The sequence below is a fragment of the Eriocheir sinensis genome, chromosome 5 (assembly GCF_024679095.1).
Source record: "Eriocheir sinensis breed Jianghai 21 chromosome 5, ASM2467909v1, whole genome shotgun sequence".
Classification (NCBI taxonomy): Eukaryota; Metazoa; Arthropoda; class Malacostraca; order Decapoda; family Varunidae; genus Eriocheir; species Eriocheir sinensis.
In genome coordinates this window covers 22,752,244-22,767,741 of record NC_066513.1, presented here as the reverse complement: position 1 = coordinate 22,767,741, position 15,498 = coordinate 22,752,244, and the positions used below count along the sequence as shown (strand labels likewise).

Genomic DNA, 15,498 nt, shown 5'->3' with positions numbered 1-15,498 from the left:
CCTTACCTACCTGACCTCATCTCTACCTACAGAACGTCATATCTACCTTGTAACACCTCACCTCATCTATAGTTCCAAATACCTGTCTTTTTTTTTCTTCACATCTCACTCTTCGTCTTTTTTTTCCCTTCTCCCCTTCTTTCTCTCTCTTCATCTCCCTTTCGTTTCCCATACACTTCCATCTTCTCTCTCCTCTCCCTTCTCTCTGTCTCCACCTCTCCATCTATTTTTTCTTCTCATACACGCCTCTTTTTCTCTCTCCCCTCTTCTCTTTTTTCCTCTCCCATCTTTTCTTTATTTTCACATCCTTTTCCTCTTACCTGCGCTGCTGTCTCTCCTCTCTTCTTCTCCTTTAACACCTGTCTTATTTTTTCTAACACCTGAACTTACCCATGCAATCTAACACTTGACCTTACCTTTATCTGTCACATGGCTTCACCTTTCCCCTTTAACACCCATACCTTTGTTACACCTGTCCTCCTATGCATTGTAACATCTGACGTTAACGTTATCTACCACACCTGGCTTCACTTCTACTCTTTAACCCCTGACCCCTTTTTTTGTGTGTACCCTTAAAGTTCCTCCAGCCTCCACTAATTCCCCTCTCCCCTTTCCCTCTGCACAATCTCGTCTAATTCCCTCTTTTCACACCTTTACTTTGCTCCTCATCTCGTCTCTACAGCCTCCTCACTGTCCCTCTACATCTCCGCTCTCCATAACCTCCTCGTATCTTCTCCTCTCCACGCCCCCTCTTCCTCTACTCCCCTCTTTCTCTCTCTCTACAACCTCTTAGTGTTTTCTCCCCTTCACGCCCACTCTGACTCCCTTCCCTTTCGTCCCACCACACCTTCCCCTTACCTCCTCTCCACATCCTCCTTCCATCTTCTCCCCTCCACGTCCACTCGTCCTCTCCTCCCCCCTCTTCCCACGAGTACGCAGCCCCGCCTCAGGCCCTCCTCAGCGCCTCATCACCCCAAGAAGGCTTCCAGGCGTCGTGTTTTAAGACTCGCCTAATCCGACTCATGGTTCTCCAGATTACAGTAGAACGACCAACGTGCATCACAAGACCTGTTTGGAGGAGGAGGAGGAGGAGGAGGAGGCTTCGTCATCACGGGATTAATGGAAGCCAGGGAGATGAGGAACGTGTGTGTGTGTGTGTGTGTGTGTGTGTGTGTGTGTGTGTGTGTGTGTGTGTGTGTGTGTGTGTGTGTGTGTGTGTGTGTGTGTGTGTGAGAGAGAGAGAGTGTGTGTGTGTGTGTGTGTGTCTTAAGTGGTCCAGGTGTAAAAATGTAATTATCCAGGTGTTTTATGGGTGCTCTAATCAGCCCAGGTGTAAAGACGCGGATATCTGAGGGGCCACTGAATTTTTTTAAGGACAAGGTGTGGAGATGTGTTATACAGGTGAACCATTCAAGAGCTTTAGTGTACCTGGCTAATGTCTAAGGGGTACAGGTGTAATTTACTTGGCACAGGTGTGAAAGTCTAGCCATTAACGTGATTTAGCGTTACCTGCAATTAGTGTTTAAAGGGTAGACGTGGCTCTGGTTTGAAATTATAACTGCTCAGGCGATTTCGGTTTACCTGTAAAAGATTTGAAGGGCATTTGTAAGGGGTTCAGGAGGAGCTTATTCTTACCTGTCCAGCACTACCTCTCCTAACCCACCTGCAACACACCCACGCTCTCAGGTGCCTCGATGGACTTAAATCTGCGGAAAATTACCTGGCAGCCTCCAAATGCGGATCCGAGGAGCTGCTTTGCATTGCCTTCACACTTCCCCGAGCGGCAACATGCGCGCATTTAGCAAGTATATATTTACCGTGCTCACCTTCCCTATATTCCGTTTGAAGTCGCTAACGAGGGAGCGTATGTAAAGAAAAACGCACATTTACAGCAACTCGTATTAAAAGCTCCTGAACAGACCGCAATAATCTTTCAGAGGCGGGATAAACTTAGCTAAGCACACCCACGTTCAGTTAATATTGACAGCAAAAAATAAATGAGCTGCAAACACGAGTATACGTAGTTAAACCTTCACCATCAGTATGTATTTAGAACGTGTACTTGTAGGTGAGCAGAGCACGTCTTTTTTCCTTCCTTCCCTCTTCCCTTATGCATGCACCTTCCCCTTCGTATCTTCCATCCCGGCCGGCTTTACCTCTTCTCCAATGCACCTCCTATTTTCCCTTTCCTTCAGTATATATTTAGAACGTGTACTTGTAGGTGAGCAGCGCACGTCTTCTTCCCTTCCTTCCCTCTTCCCTTATGCATGCACCTTCGCCTTCGTGTCTTCCATCCCGGCCGGCTTTACCTCTTCTCTAATGCACCTCCTACTTTCCCTTCCCTTCCCTTCCTTTCGCCTTTGTGTCAGGTCTCTCTCTCCCTCTCTCTCTCTCACACACACACACACACACACACTCCCTCTCCCTTTATGCGCCGCCTTCTTTCTCCCTTCACTAATGCAGCTCCGGCTCCCTCTTTTACCTCCCTTCCCTGTCTCCCTTCCCTTTCTCCCCTCGCTCTCCCGCACACGCCAGCGAGCAGCGGCCGCCTCAGGGGTCCCACACGCCCTCAACAACCAACTTGCTCCCTCCGCGGCGGGCCGGAGAGGGGCGCCACTTGCAGTAAATAAAGGAAGAGGTCGTCGGTGGCTTCTCTGTCTCGTGATTAAATCTGCGCCGCCCTTCCCTGCCTAGTCCAGCACAGCCGACGCCCGCCGCTGTTTGCTCGGTCAACAGCCACAGCGAGGGAGGCGAGGCAAGGCGCCGCCACAAGTGTAATACAACTCCCACACGAGTCACACTCACGACGTAGTCTCTTGTTTTTTCTTTACAGAGTTCCGTCCCTCACTTCCTTCCCCTCCCTCCTATTCTCTCAGTCCCTCTTTCCCTTCCTCTCTCCCTCCCTGCCTCTACCCCATCTCCTCTCTCGTTTCATCCTTTGGTCGAGGTGAAGCCACTCTTCCTCACGCTTCTGTAACTCTTGACGCCGTGTGTGTGACGAAGAGACATTCGAAACGGTTCACTGACAACTGCTGGAAGTCATTTGTCTATACTCTTGGGGGACAGAAAGACACATTCGATATCCACAGACCTTATCAACGCCTTCAGGTTTCCTTCTTCTTTCAGGATATTACACTTACTTAAACCTCCACTTTCAGTATATATTGAAAAAGTGTATATGTAGGATATCGATGCGCCTCTTCTTCCCTTTCTTGCTATCCCCTTATGCAATCCGCCTCCTTTTCTATATAAACAAGAACGTAAAGTACTACAGCCACGTTCCTTTTCCTCTCGCCTTCAGAAGGTAGCCACCTGTACTACTTGGCTATATAAACAAGAACATTACAGGCTACAGTCACCTACCTTTTCCTCTCCTTTTTAGAGCGTAACCGATTGTATTACTTGTCTATATAAACAGGAACATAAAAGACTACAACCATCTTTCTTTTATTCTCCCCTTCAGAGTGTAACCGCCTCTACTACGGCACGGTGGGCAAGACGTACGAGCTGCAGGTGCTGTGGCCGCTGCAGACGAAGCGCGCGCCCGTGTGCAACCTGACGCTGGTGGCTGCCGGGGGGCCGCACGGGGACCTCATCCAGCTGGCCTTCCACAAGTTCACTCTGGGCAAACTGAACTCCCACACGGACCAGGGCTGCCCGCACGGCCACATGCAGATCATCGAGAACCAGCGCATATACAGGTAACTTCCTCTTGACGCACAGGTAACTTCCACTTGACACACTTCAGAAATCTGTTGGCGTATATTAATCACGGTTTTCCTCGTGGGAGCATCGTGTTTGGTGCATTTTAAGCTTGTTTTACTCTACCACAGCTGATTGAGATGATTGAGATGATTTAAGACACGCTGCTTCTGGGATCTATCGGTGTATAATCATGGTTTTCTTTCTAGGAGCATCATGTTAGGGGCGTTTTTGTCTGGTTTTATTTCGGCACTTGTAGGCGATTGAGAAACGGCGCATATATTGGTAATTCTGGCTTCCTCTCTAAATATTTCCTTGCCGGTGGGACACTTGCAGAGCTTGTATTTGTGTATATATCCGTTATTTTCTTGGTAGGAGAGTCAAATTATGGGCGATATTATCTAGTTTTATTACGCCACAAGTAGATAACTGAAGGCCGGTGCATTTAATGGTGATTCTCCTCCCTCTAAAAATATCCACTTGCTGGGGTGACATTTTCGGAGCTTTCATTAAAGTATATGACCACTGTTTTTTTTTTTTTTTTTGTAGGAGCATCATATAAGGGAAATATTTAAATACAGTTCTATTCAGCAACATCTTTGGCTTCCTCTACAAATATTTCTTTGCTGGTGGGACATTTTCCTGAGCCTTTATTAGAGTAAATAACCTTTCTATTCTCTGTAGCAGCATCATGTAAGGGAATTTTAATCTGGTTGTATTCCGCCATATGATGATGACTGAGAACCAGAACATATACAGGTAACTCTGGCTTCCTCTCCACACACACTCAGTAGCTGGTTGTTTCCGATAAGCTGCAATTCATATTTAAATTAAGTACACAGCGATAATTTCCCGGCAAACACCAAGTGAGTGGCTTTTTCTACAGGAAGGACCGGAACGCGCACATCCGCTAACCTTTGTGACTTTACGCAACGACAACATAACAGGAAGTTGTGTTGAAAAGAACGCGTGAAATCTGAAATCTGCATATGCACAGGACTATAATGGGGCACATTTCCTGGCGCATCCCTCGAGCTTTCATGTTTTATCAAGCGAACAAAAATTATATAAATTAAAAGAATGCATAAACTGCGGAACACGCGAAAGCTGAGAATTAAAGCAGCAGAATGTATTTTGCCACACAGTCGTTCTCTGCCCCGGTCACACGCGAAATTCACCGTTGCCAGATTGTCGTACTCAGAGCATAGTATTTACCTGTTTCTGACGCCTAACTATTCCCAAGAAACACCAGGAATTAACTATTTTAACGATAATTATAAGTGAATCTCCTTATTGGGGTTCACGAGACAGTTTTGGGGTCGGAAGTTGGTAAATATAAGAGGCTGAGTATACGACAATCTGGCAACGTTGCGCGGAATGAACGTCGAGTGTCCGTTCACGCGAGGGCGGGCCGCGGCGAGCAAACAGAAACACATTAAACACACAGTCACACCGTATTCAACGTATGTATGCGAGCAGAAATTTATTTTACCTTAAAGGAAACAGACCAAAGGTAAACAAAAATATAAAGAAAGGACTCGATTTAATCTCTTACCTGTGATCATTCATTTACTGCAGTACCACACACACACACACAAAAAAAAGGGGGAGCAATAGAGAAACATTTACATGGTCTTATTTCTGTAATTTTAAAACGACGGGAGATATACATCCTTTTTCAACAATAAAGGAGGTAGATCAGAAGCTAAAAAAAAACTTCAACAATTGCCAGCAAGATAACGCAGGAAAAGCCGAAGATATCCAGAGCGATCCATCATTCTACAGATTATAAGACTTGCACGCTTAACACTCGGATAGAACCTCTTGCGAAAATCTTTGCAAGTAGTTATTTTTGTCTCGGGTGTACTAAACATCATTTCATATTAAGCTTATCGCCTATAAAACTAAAACGCGTCTAGTTGTAAAATTTTCCGGTTTAATTATGCCATTGGTTTAAACATTGCTTGTGTATGAACTTAAGTCTGACTCGCGAAAACGTTACCGCCAGTTCCTTCCATACTTCAAAATTATGCTATTTTCACTGTCTAACATTTCCTAAACTACAGACTAACCGTAAGGAACTATAGCTCTCTCTCGAAACAATCAGTGACTTACACGGGAGCGCAATAAACAGTCCGCGTAATAAAGAAAGTTAAATACCTTACTGGATGGACAACTTGGGACGCAATAAAGACAATAAGTTATTTGTGCAAGTGTCCAAGATAAGTTTACCTGCAAAAGGAGGAGGAGGAGGAGGAGGAAGGACGAGGAAAAGGAGGAAGAGGAGGAGGAGAGAAAGAAGGAGGAGGAGCAAATGAAGGAGAAGAATGAAAAAGAGAAACAGGAAGAAGGGAAGGAGGAGTAGGATTTGTAGAAGCAAGAGGAGGAGGGAGAGGAGGGGGAAGGACGAAGAAAAGGAGGAAGAGGAGGAGGAGCAAATGGAGGAGAAGAATGAAAAAGAGAAATAGGAAGAAGGGAAGGAGGAGTAGGATTTGTAGATGCAAGAGGAGGAGGGAGAGGAGGGGGAAGGACGAAGAAAAGGAGGAAGAGGAGGAGGAGCAAATGGAGGAGCAGAATGAAAAAGAGAAATAGGAAGAAGGGAAGGAGGAGGAGAGGGAGGAAGAGGAGCAGGGCCACAAGCAGCAGGAGCATGAGATCAGTAAGTCACGTGACACTCGGGCGGAGAAGAAGGAGGATAACCACGCCGGGGAGCACCTGAGACCCTAAACGTCAAAGGCCACAAGACAAAGTGAGTAAAGTTTAATGAAATTCGGAAAAGTCGGCGGCGGATACTCCATGTTGGCGTGACAGCACATGGGCGGGGAGGGACTGGGCGGTGGAGGAAGGGGGCAGGGCGCGTTGTGGCAAGCAATTATGTGTTGTTTAGCTGTGTTGCGGTGTTCTCTGCTTTCAGTACCGCTCCGTTTTGTTGTAGTGTTGTTTTGCTGAGTTGCCGTGTTGGGTAAGGTGTTGTGGGAGGCAAGAATGGGAAGGAGAGAATGGGAGGGTGGTTCAGGTGGTGTGGGTGAGGAGAGCATGAGAGATAGGGGGAGAGGAAGGGAGAAGGAGGGGTTTATTGTGGCGTGGGTGGTAAGTAGGAGGGAAGAAGGGAAAGTGTTTAGGAGCAAAGGGAGGAAAGGAGAGGTGGTGGTTTAGGTGGTGTGGGTGAGAGGAGGAGTAGGAGAGAGGGAGAAAGGAAAAGAAAATGAGTGTCTTTTTTGTGGTATGGATGGTAAGAATCGAAGAGTAAAATGGAGTAAGGGAGAGTATAAGGAAGAAAGTGAGGGGGGGGAGAGAGAGAGAGAGAGAGAGAGAGAGAGAGAGAGAGAGAGAGAGAGAGAGAGAGAGAGAGAGTTCATGATTTAGGTGCGCGAGGTAGAAGGAGGCACCACTTCGCTCCACCTGACAACACAATACTTGGGCCTCAGCTTAACTTTCCTCCGCTTAGCAAGTTGGTCTAATCTGACTAAACACACTCCGGCGACTCGGTGCGGGGCTGCGGCGGCTGATAAGTCTCGGGGCCTCGCACGCCTCGCCTCGCCCTGCCGCACCGCGCTGCCTCCTCCTCCGATCCTTGTGTTGATAGCATTGTGGTGGAGCAAGATTATCCACGACGATTATTCCATCACTCACTCACGGACTCACTTATTCATTAGTTCCCTTTCTCACTTACAAACTCATTCATTTACTCACTCATTCACGTATTCAATCACTCCCTTTCGTGCAGTCATTCATTCACTCACTCACAGACTCACTTATTCATTCATCTCCTTTCTCACTTACAAACTCATTCATTTACTCACTCATTCACGTATTCAATCACTCCCTTTCGTAGAGTCATCCATTCATTCACTTGCTTTAGACTTTCCACTCTCACTTACTCACTCACTCACTCACTTTCTCACTTCAACGCTTCCAGACGTACTCATTCATTCACTCACTCACTCATTTTCTCACTTTCACTCTCCCAAGTTTATTCATTCACTCTATCATTATCTCACTTTCACTCCTCTAAACTCGTTCACTCACCCATTCAGTCACTCAAATAAGCCACAAAAGATTAATCAGTTAGCTCACTTAGCCATTCATCCACTCACATAAAAACACACCAGGTTATCGTTACACATAGAAGTACAAATATGGGTGCAGGCAGGCAGCATGTGCAAGTGTGAGGTTCAGTAATAATAAGCTACATGGAATCGGCTACGTCCCTTCAATACACCAAGCAAGACGTAGGTAAAGAGGTAAGTAGGTAAGAAGATAGGTAGGTAAGTAGATATGTATGTATGTAGGTGGTTGGGAAGGTAGGTAGGTAACTAGGTAAGAATGTATGTAAGTGGGTGAGTAAGTATAGGTAAGCAGGAAGGCAGGTGGACAGAAAGGAATACAATGTGAAACAGGTAATATTATTTTGCCTGCAGCACGGATACGAGGCAAGGTGGTGGGAATTGTGGGACTATCAGGAGTGCATGTAATAGCTAAACAAACCATGGCGGAGCGTTAGTGGCGGGAGTGGTGGTGTTGGTGGTGGCGGTGGTGGTGGTGGTGGTGGTGGTTAATGGATTCCCGCCCAACCCGCCCAACCCGCCCACCCAACCCACGCACCCAGGCCGCCCAAACAGGCACGCCTCGCTATCTCTCGCCGCAGCAGAAGCAGCTCCGGGGAATTACTGTGTAGCCAACTATCTCCTTCACGACAAACAGACACTTGCCGGCTGTTAACACCGAGTACGACGCCACTCTCGTATACACTGATTAAACACTGGCTCGCACGCACACGCACACGCACACACACACACACACACACACACACACACACACACACACACACACACACACGCCGGTAGTGGTAATCGCCTTGGTATGAGGTAAAAGCTCTGTAGTGGATACAAAATTAACAAGAACAAGAACAAATACAGAATAAAGCAGGATTAGGAACAAGAAGAAAAGCAAAAACGAGAGAGGCATCCAAACAGAAGTGATTCGAAAAATGAAACGCAATCAATTCATATAAAAAAGAGGAAAAAAAAAGCAGAAAATAACATAAAATAGTGGAACATGAATTAAAATAAAAAGTCGAAACAGAAGTGATTATAAATTAAACACAATCAAAAGATACGACAAAAACACGAAAAAAAAACTAACATAAAACACATTAAACACATACCTTACATGGCGACGGCGGTGAAGGTGAAGGTATCGGTGGATGAAGAAACAGGTGAAGAGGCGGACGAGAGGCGAAGGTGGGGAACCAGGAGAACATAGGAATGGGGAGGGGGGGGGGGGCGCCTCGTCAAGGAAACAGTGAGGAGTTAAGAGCATGATGACCCCCTCCCTCTTATCTGGCCCATCCCCTCTGCCTGGGGCCACCTGAGGGAAGGGTCAACACGCCCTACCTAAGACAGACCCCGACGTGACGCCCGCCTAGTCCGCCCCGTCTCCTGTAGGCGATGACGGTGGTGGTGGTGGTGGTTTTGGTGATTGTGGTTGAGGGTTTATTTACTTTTCGTTCTTCGGTGGCAGAAAGCGAAAAACAAGAAGGTTAGTCACTTTTAAATGGCTTTGGTTCACCTCAGATTTCAATACGATAGGATATAGTTCTTTTAACTTCATGCATGTGTCTCTTTATTATATGATCTAGTACACTGCTTCACGGTCTAATCTTTTCAATTTCATCTTCAAGAATTCCTGTCACTGTTTCGCCCACATCTATCACAGTTATTTTATTAGTACAGCGCTAACGTTACTTTACCCGAAGGTCGCGTGGGTACGTTTTCAAATCCTGTTCCTCGCATATATTTTTCTCGTTGAATTAGAAACATTTCACCTCTAATATTTCTCTGGGTCCTTTCCTTCATCTTTTATAAGCTTATTTAAGACATGAGTTGACTCTTGCAAGGTACTTCATTCCCTGCGTACCCTCTTGAATACCCCTTTTTTTTCTATTTATCATTAATCTAAAATTTTCATCTTTGTCTTAGTCTTTACCTTCATTTTGTAAGTCTTCTCCTTTTTTTTCTTCTTTTATTTATTGCTCTTGTTGCTTGGTGTTTTTTTTTATTTTCATGTTCTTGTTCTGCTTATTATTATTATTATTATTAGTATTAGGAGCAGCGAGTAGCGGGCTTATTTTATTATTGTTTCCTTTTTTTGTGCCCTTGAGCTGTCTCCTTTGTTGTAAGAAAAAAATAGTATCATTCTCCTTCTTCTTCTTTCTTGGCCACCACCAGCACTGCCACCCCTCATTCCTTCACCTTTCATCATCATTCTTTCTCTTACTCGATTTCTACTTTTTCTGCTTCTCCACAATCCACCTTTCCACCTATTTCTTATCTTTCTCTTCCTCCTTTCATATTCATCCCTCACTTTCTCCTCTTCCACCTTCTGCGTCATCTACTTATTTTCTCTTCCTCCTCCTCCTCCTCCTCCTCCTCTCCGCCAGCCTCTCTTCCTGGAACAAACACGTAACAATACCATTAGGCCCTGACACACACACACACACACACACACACACACACACACACACACACACACACACACACACACACACACACACACACACACACATACACACACACTAATGTCAAGTGGGGTACATCATTTCCCTGTTTGTAAAGTTCTTTTTATCATAGCTTAATACACACAAGGAGGTACTGCTGCCGCTCTCCGCCTAAGTGGGACATAATCTGGGTCGCGTGGACTCTGGAGGAGGACAGTGATTTAATCAATCCGTTTGCCACAGGGGAACGTTCAGTTCACTCCTGTTGCAGCAAAGTGGCGATCAATGCGTTTCTTGAAGGAGTTGATGGTCTCTGCGCTAACCACTTCTGCAGGAAGGCTGTTCCAGTGGCGAACAACTCTATTCGAGAAATAACTCCTGCCGATGTCGGTATTGCATCGCTTTGCTTGAATTGTTTTTCCGTTGTTTCTTGTTCTCAGGTTAGTTTGTAGCGTGAAGAGTTTGGAGTGATCAACGTTGCTAGGAGGAGGAGGAGGAAGAGGAGGAGGAGGAGAACAGAAGGAGGATAAGAGGAAGGGATAGTGGAGAGAGAAAGGCTAAGAGCAGGAGAAGTAGGAACAGAAAGGAAAATAGAAAGGGAATAAGAGGACGGGAAACGACGAAGAAAGAGAAAGAGGAAGAGGAAAAGGAGGAACATAATAAATCGGTGGAGAAGTAGAAAAAGGTGAACGAGGAGTAAGAGGAAAAAGGATGATGAAAGGAGTAGGAAGATGAGGTGGCAGTGGTTGTGGGCCAAGGAAGAAGAAAAGGGAGATTGATAGGTATAGATAGATAGATAGATAGATAGATAGATAGATAGACAGATAGAGACAGTACTAAGAAGCAAACCAATAAATTCCGTGTTTGCAATCATGACTCAATCCCGCGTCATAGAGTAATTTATTCTTCCAACGGCAAAGGTGGCAGGTAATTAGCGGGCAGGTGTTACGGCGGCAGGTGGACGGGCGCTGCATGATAATTACGATCGGCCTCAGCGTGAACGTCGGGTCGTCACGCTCGTTGAATATCATTAGGCCTCGCTCCATTTGTTGACGCTAATGTAGTATTTTTAGCATTTTTATCATTTTTATCATTATTATTATTATTGTTATTATTATTATTATTATTATTATCATTATTGTGAGCATCATCATCATCATAACTGTCATAATTGGAAAACACATTCGCTCCAACAGCAACAACACCATTACCACCATCAACAATATCACAAACACCACCACCACCACCATCATCACCACCACCACAAACAACAACAACAACAACAACAGCCTCGGAACAGAGCGCAGTAGAAGAAACAGGAGAGGAGGAGGAGGTGGAGGAGTAGGAGGCAAGTTCAAAGTGAAGACGAGAGGGAACGAGGGAAAGAGAAGGGAGATAAGGAAGGAGAGGGGGGCGGGAAGACGAGGAACAGGAGGAGGAGGAGGAGGAGGAGAGATAAGGGGAAAGGAAAGGAGGAAGGTAGAAAGGAGGGAAGGAGAGAGCTGGAGAGTTTGGACAGCTCCTGCTCCTCCTCCTCCTCCTCCTCCTTCTCCTTCTTCCTTGTTCCTAAATAATGGAGCAGAGAACGCCAAGGCCAGGAGGGAAGGGAACTTGCGAGAGGAGGAGGAGGAGGAGGAGGAGGAGGAGGAGGAGGAGGAGGAGGAGGAGGAGGAGGAGGACCGGGAGGAGGAGGAGGAGGAGGAGGACCGGGAGGAGGGGAGGAGGAGGAGGAGAAGGACCGGGAGAAGGAGGGAAGATGAAGAAAAAGGGCACATGAAAGGGAACAGACAAAAGAAGGAGAAGGAGATGAAGGAATGGTGGGACAGCAATGAGAGCAAAAGAGTAATGGGCAGAAAAAAATCGATCAGAAAAAGGTGCAGGAGCCAAGATTGAGAAGGTGGAGTTCGGGGCGGGAAGGGGAAGGACGGGAAGCTTTTGGCTGCTCCAAGTTGTATCTGACCATGAATATTCCTCATTGGGGATTGGGGAAGAGGATGTGGATGCTGCAGAGGCTGTGGAGGGATGACAAGGGCGCGGAGGGAGGAAGAGATGACGGGCAGGAAGGGAGAAGAGGAGAGTAAGTAAAATGAGCTATTTACAGCAGGGAAAACGGAGAATATCAAAGAGCAAGATAAAAAAGTGATTAGGTATTGGAATGTATTAAAAATGCTCTGTTATGTGTATGTGTGTGTGTGTGTGTGTGTGTGTGTGTGTGTGTGTGTGTGTGTGTAGGTCACCTGTGCCAGGATGTCCCTCAGTCTGGCCGCCTGTCTATCAGTTTGTCTGTTTTCTCTGTGCCTGTCCATCCGTTTGTCTATGACTGTTACGCAGGTCGAGGATGGGATAGACACACACACACACACACACACACACACACACACACACACTCCATGACCACCAGCACCGCCACCCTCCTCCCCTCATCGTCACCCTGTCTGCCCTATGAGCCTCACCATAACACCTCTCCCCCTCTCTCCCCCCCAGACCGGGCTTCTGGTGCGGGGACGGCCTCGGCCTGCCGATGTACTACTCCGAGACGCCCTCCGTGTCGGTCATCATCACGCGGCTGCCCACGGACAATGACCTCACCGCCCTCGACGACTTCCCGAGTTACTATGTCAAGATGTCGTACAAGTTCCTGCGGCGAGGGTCGGCGGTGGTGCGCTACGGCAAGGAGGAGGAGCCCAAGTACCTGGGCCTCCGGGACAAGACGACGGTGTGCAACGCTTTCTTCTCCAACTGTGACCAGCAGCCGTGCTACGTGCAGTCCCCGAACTTCCCCGGCATGTACCCGCGGAACACCACCTGCTACTACCACCTCAAGCAGACCAAGGCGCCGCCCGGCAAGAGGGCCATCATCGCCCTCAGCCAGGACGACGGCCAGCTCGTGCACATCAAGAGCCAGGCGCAGCCCCACGACACGGCCGAGCGGCACCTCAAGCTGTACGGGGACTGCTACTACGTGGGCGACTACGTGCGTGTGTACGACGGCAACTCCACCACCTCGCCCGTGCTGGTCACCTTCTGCCGCGGCGACGTGGTGCCGGAGATCGTGTCCTCAGGGCCGGACGTGCTCATAGAATTCACCACGTCACCCTTTGACCGGCCAAATCACGAGGTGCCGTGGACACATCTGGCGGGCTTCGAGCTGAAGGCAGAGACGCGGTTCATCCCGCAGGACGCCATCGGCGAGGACTGCCGCGTCGTGATCCGCAGCAGTGACAACAGCAGCGGCTGGGTGGAGGGCGCCAGTCACAGCGTGCCGCCCAACACCACCTGCGTGTGGCAGTTCCTGGGTTCCCACGGCCAGGTGGTGTGGATCACCTTCGTTTACTACACCAGGACGACGCAACTGGCCAAGCTGCAGGGCAAGCTGTGCAGCACGCAGCTCGTCATCGCCGACGGGGAGTGGCCGGAAGGCACGTCCATTGCCCGCCACTGCCGTGACACCGAGCTGCGCACCTGCCACCGCGCTCGCCGCCTCAAGGAGGATGCCTCCGTGCGGCCCTGCGACAGGAACGAGTCTTACGTGTCCACCGGCAGGAACCTCAGCATACAGCAGCTGTTTGAGGACGGGAGCATAGTCACCAAAGTTTCTTTTTTGCTCAGGTAAGTACAACCAGTCACTTTGATGCACGCGGTAGTGCTCCTCTTGTTGAGACTGCTCCTCAATGTTCACTGTTATCGGTCATAGGCAGGACAGGCAGCCCAGGAGCATGGCGGATCCAGGCTGGCTGACCAGAAATTCATTAAGAGTTGCTTTAGGAACATCACTTAACTTGTGATTTTCTTGCGCTTATTGGTGTAGCTGGCCGGGGACTTATTAGCCTAGAGATGAAAAACTGCCCTTCACTTAACGGAGCATGTTGAGCTTTCAGGCTGCAATGATTGACAACCACTACCCTCAGCATGAGTCTGTGCTGCTGCCTCTGTTGTCCCGGGGTTCTTGCTAGGCAATGCTGGGTGGCGAGTGGCCAGTGGGCGGCCAGAGGAACATATCTATAATGCTCGTGACTGGGCCATTCTTCCCACCAGGTACGAGTTTGTGGACCGGCGGCAGACCGGGGACTGGGTGGGCGACCCGTGCCAGCGCGTCATCCGCAGTGACGGAGCAGAGCGCGGCAGCTTCACCTTCTCGGCGCCGCGAGACGTGTTCCTGTACGGGCGGGGCGGCCGGTCGGCGGTGTCGTGTTCGTGGCGCCTCCTAGGGGCGCCGGACCAGGTGGTGCGCCTCACCATCACTGCCCTGCAGACGGGGTCGTCGAGCTGCCGCAGGGAGGTGAACCGCCAGACCAAGGCGCTGCGCTGCATACCCGGCTCGCCATCCCACATGTCCCTGTCGGTGTCCGAATGGCCGTGGGCGGACGTGGAGCTGCCGCTGGCGTGCGTCTGCACCCAGGACGAGATTCCCCTCACGAGGGAGTCTCACGGGCCAGACCTCACCCTCAACATGACCATCCGTGGCATGCTCACCCACGAGGACTACTCACACTACTCCTTTAACGCCTCCTACGAGTTCCTGAAGGCGCCGGGCTGCATCGGGGCGACGCGGGTGCTGACGGGCGCCGCGGGGGAGGTGGTGGCCTCCTCCTCCTCTTCGGATACCAAGGCCAAATGCGAGGGCTTCCCGTGGCTCCTCAAGACGCCGCCCAAACACGCGCTCTTCCTCACGCTGCCCCGCGCCAGTCTTGACAACGGCACCTGCGCCTCCGACACCCGGTTGTTTTTTCACGTGCCGGGCCAAGCCGACCCCGTGCTGGGCGTGTGCCCCGCCGCGGACCCCGCCGCCGCCATTACCTTCTTCTGGCCGCCTCAGGCACTGGGACCGCGTACCATCAACCACCCGCCGCCCGCCGCTGAGGATTTCGACTTGGCGGCCAGGGAGGAGACAGAGGCGGAGGAGAAGTCGTTCAAGCAAGAGTTGGACTTGCGGGAGCCCAACGAACAGGGATCGTCGCTGGTGGTAGCGTGGCAGCCCCGCAGCGCCTCGCAGCTCCGCCTTCGCTGGCTCACCACCTGGACCCCCGAGGAGGCTGACGACCTGGGGACCTTCCCACACTTCCACCCCGAGGGTCCCGGGGGCTGGACGGACGCCCACAGCGCGCTGCAGTGCAAGGAACTGTGCCCGGAGCTGCACGCCTGCATCCCCTCGGAGCTGTGGTGTGACGGCAAGCAGCACTGTCCGCAAGGTGAGCCGCGGACACTATACACTTCACCCTGACAATACTGACAGCTAACACACGGCACCCGAACCACGAAGAGAGAGAGAGAGAGAGAGAGAGAGAGAGAGAGAGAGA

General features: G+C 49.4%; 1 protein-coding gene across 1 annotated transcript in view; it reads left to right on the top strand.

Moving 5' to 3' along the window:
- Positions 1 to 15,498, top strand: part of LOC126985386 (uncharacterized) — an 80,377-nt gene that overhangs the window by 57,953 nt on the left and 6,926 nt on the right. Inside the window, exons 2-4 of the mRNA XM_050840193.1 lie at positions 3,464 to 3,701; positions 12,686 to 13,810; positions 14,237 to 15,390. Of these exons, the coding sequence (XP_050696150.1) occupies positions 3,464 to 3,701; positions 12,686 to 13,810; positions 14,237 to 15,390 (2,517 nt within the window). The remainder of the gene's footprint in view (positions 1 to 3,463; positions 3,702 to 12,685; positions 13,811 to 14,236; positions 15,391 to 15,498) is intronic.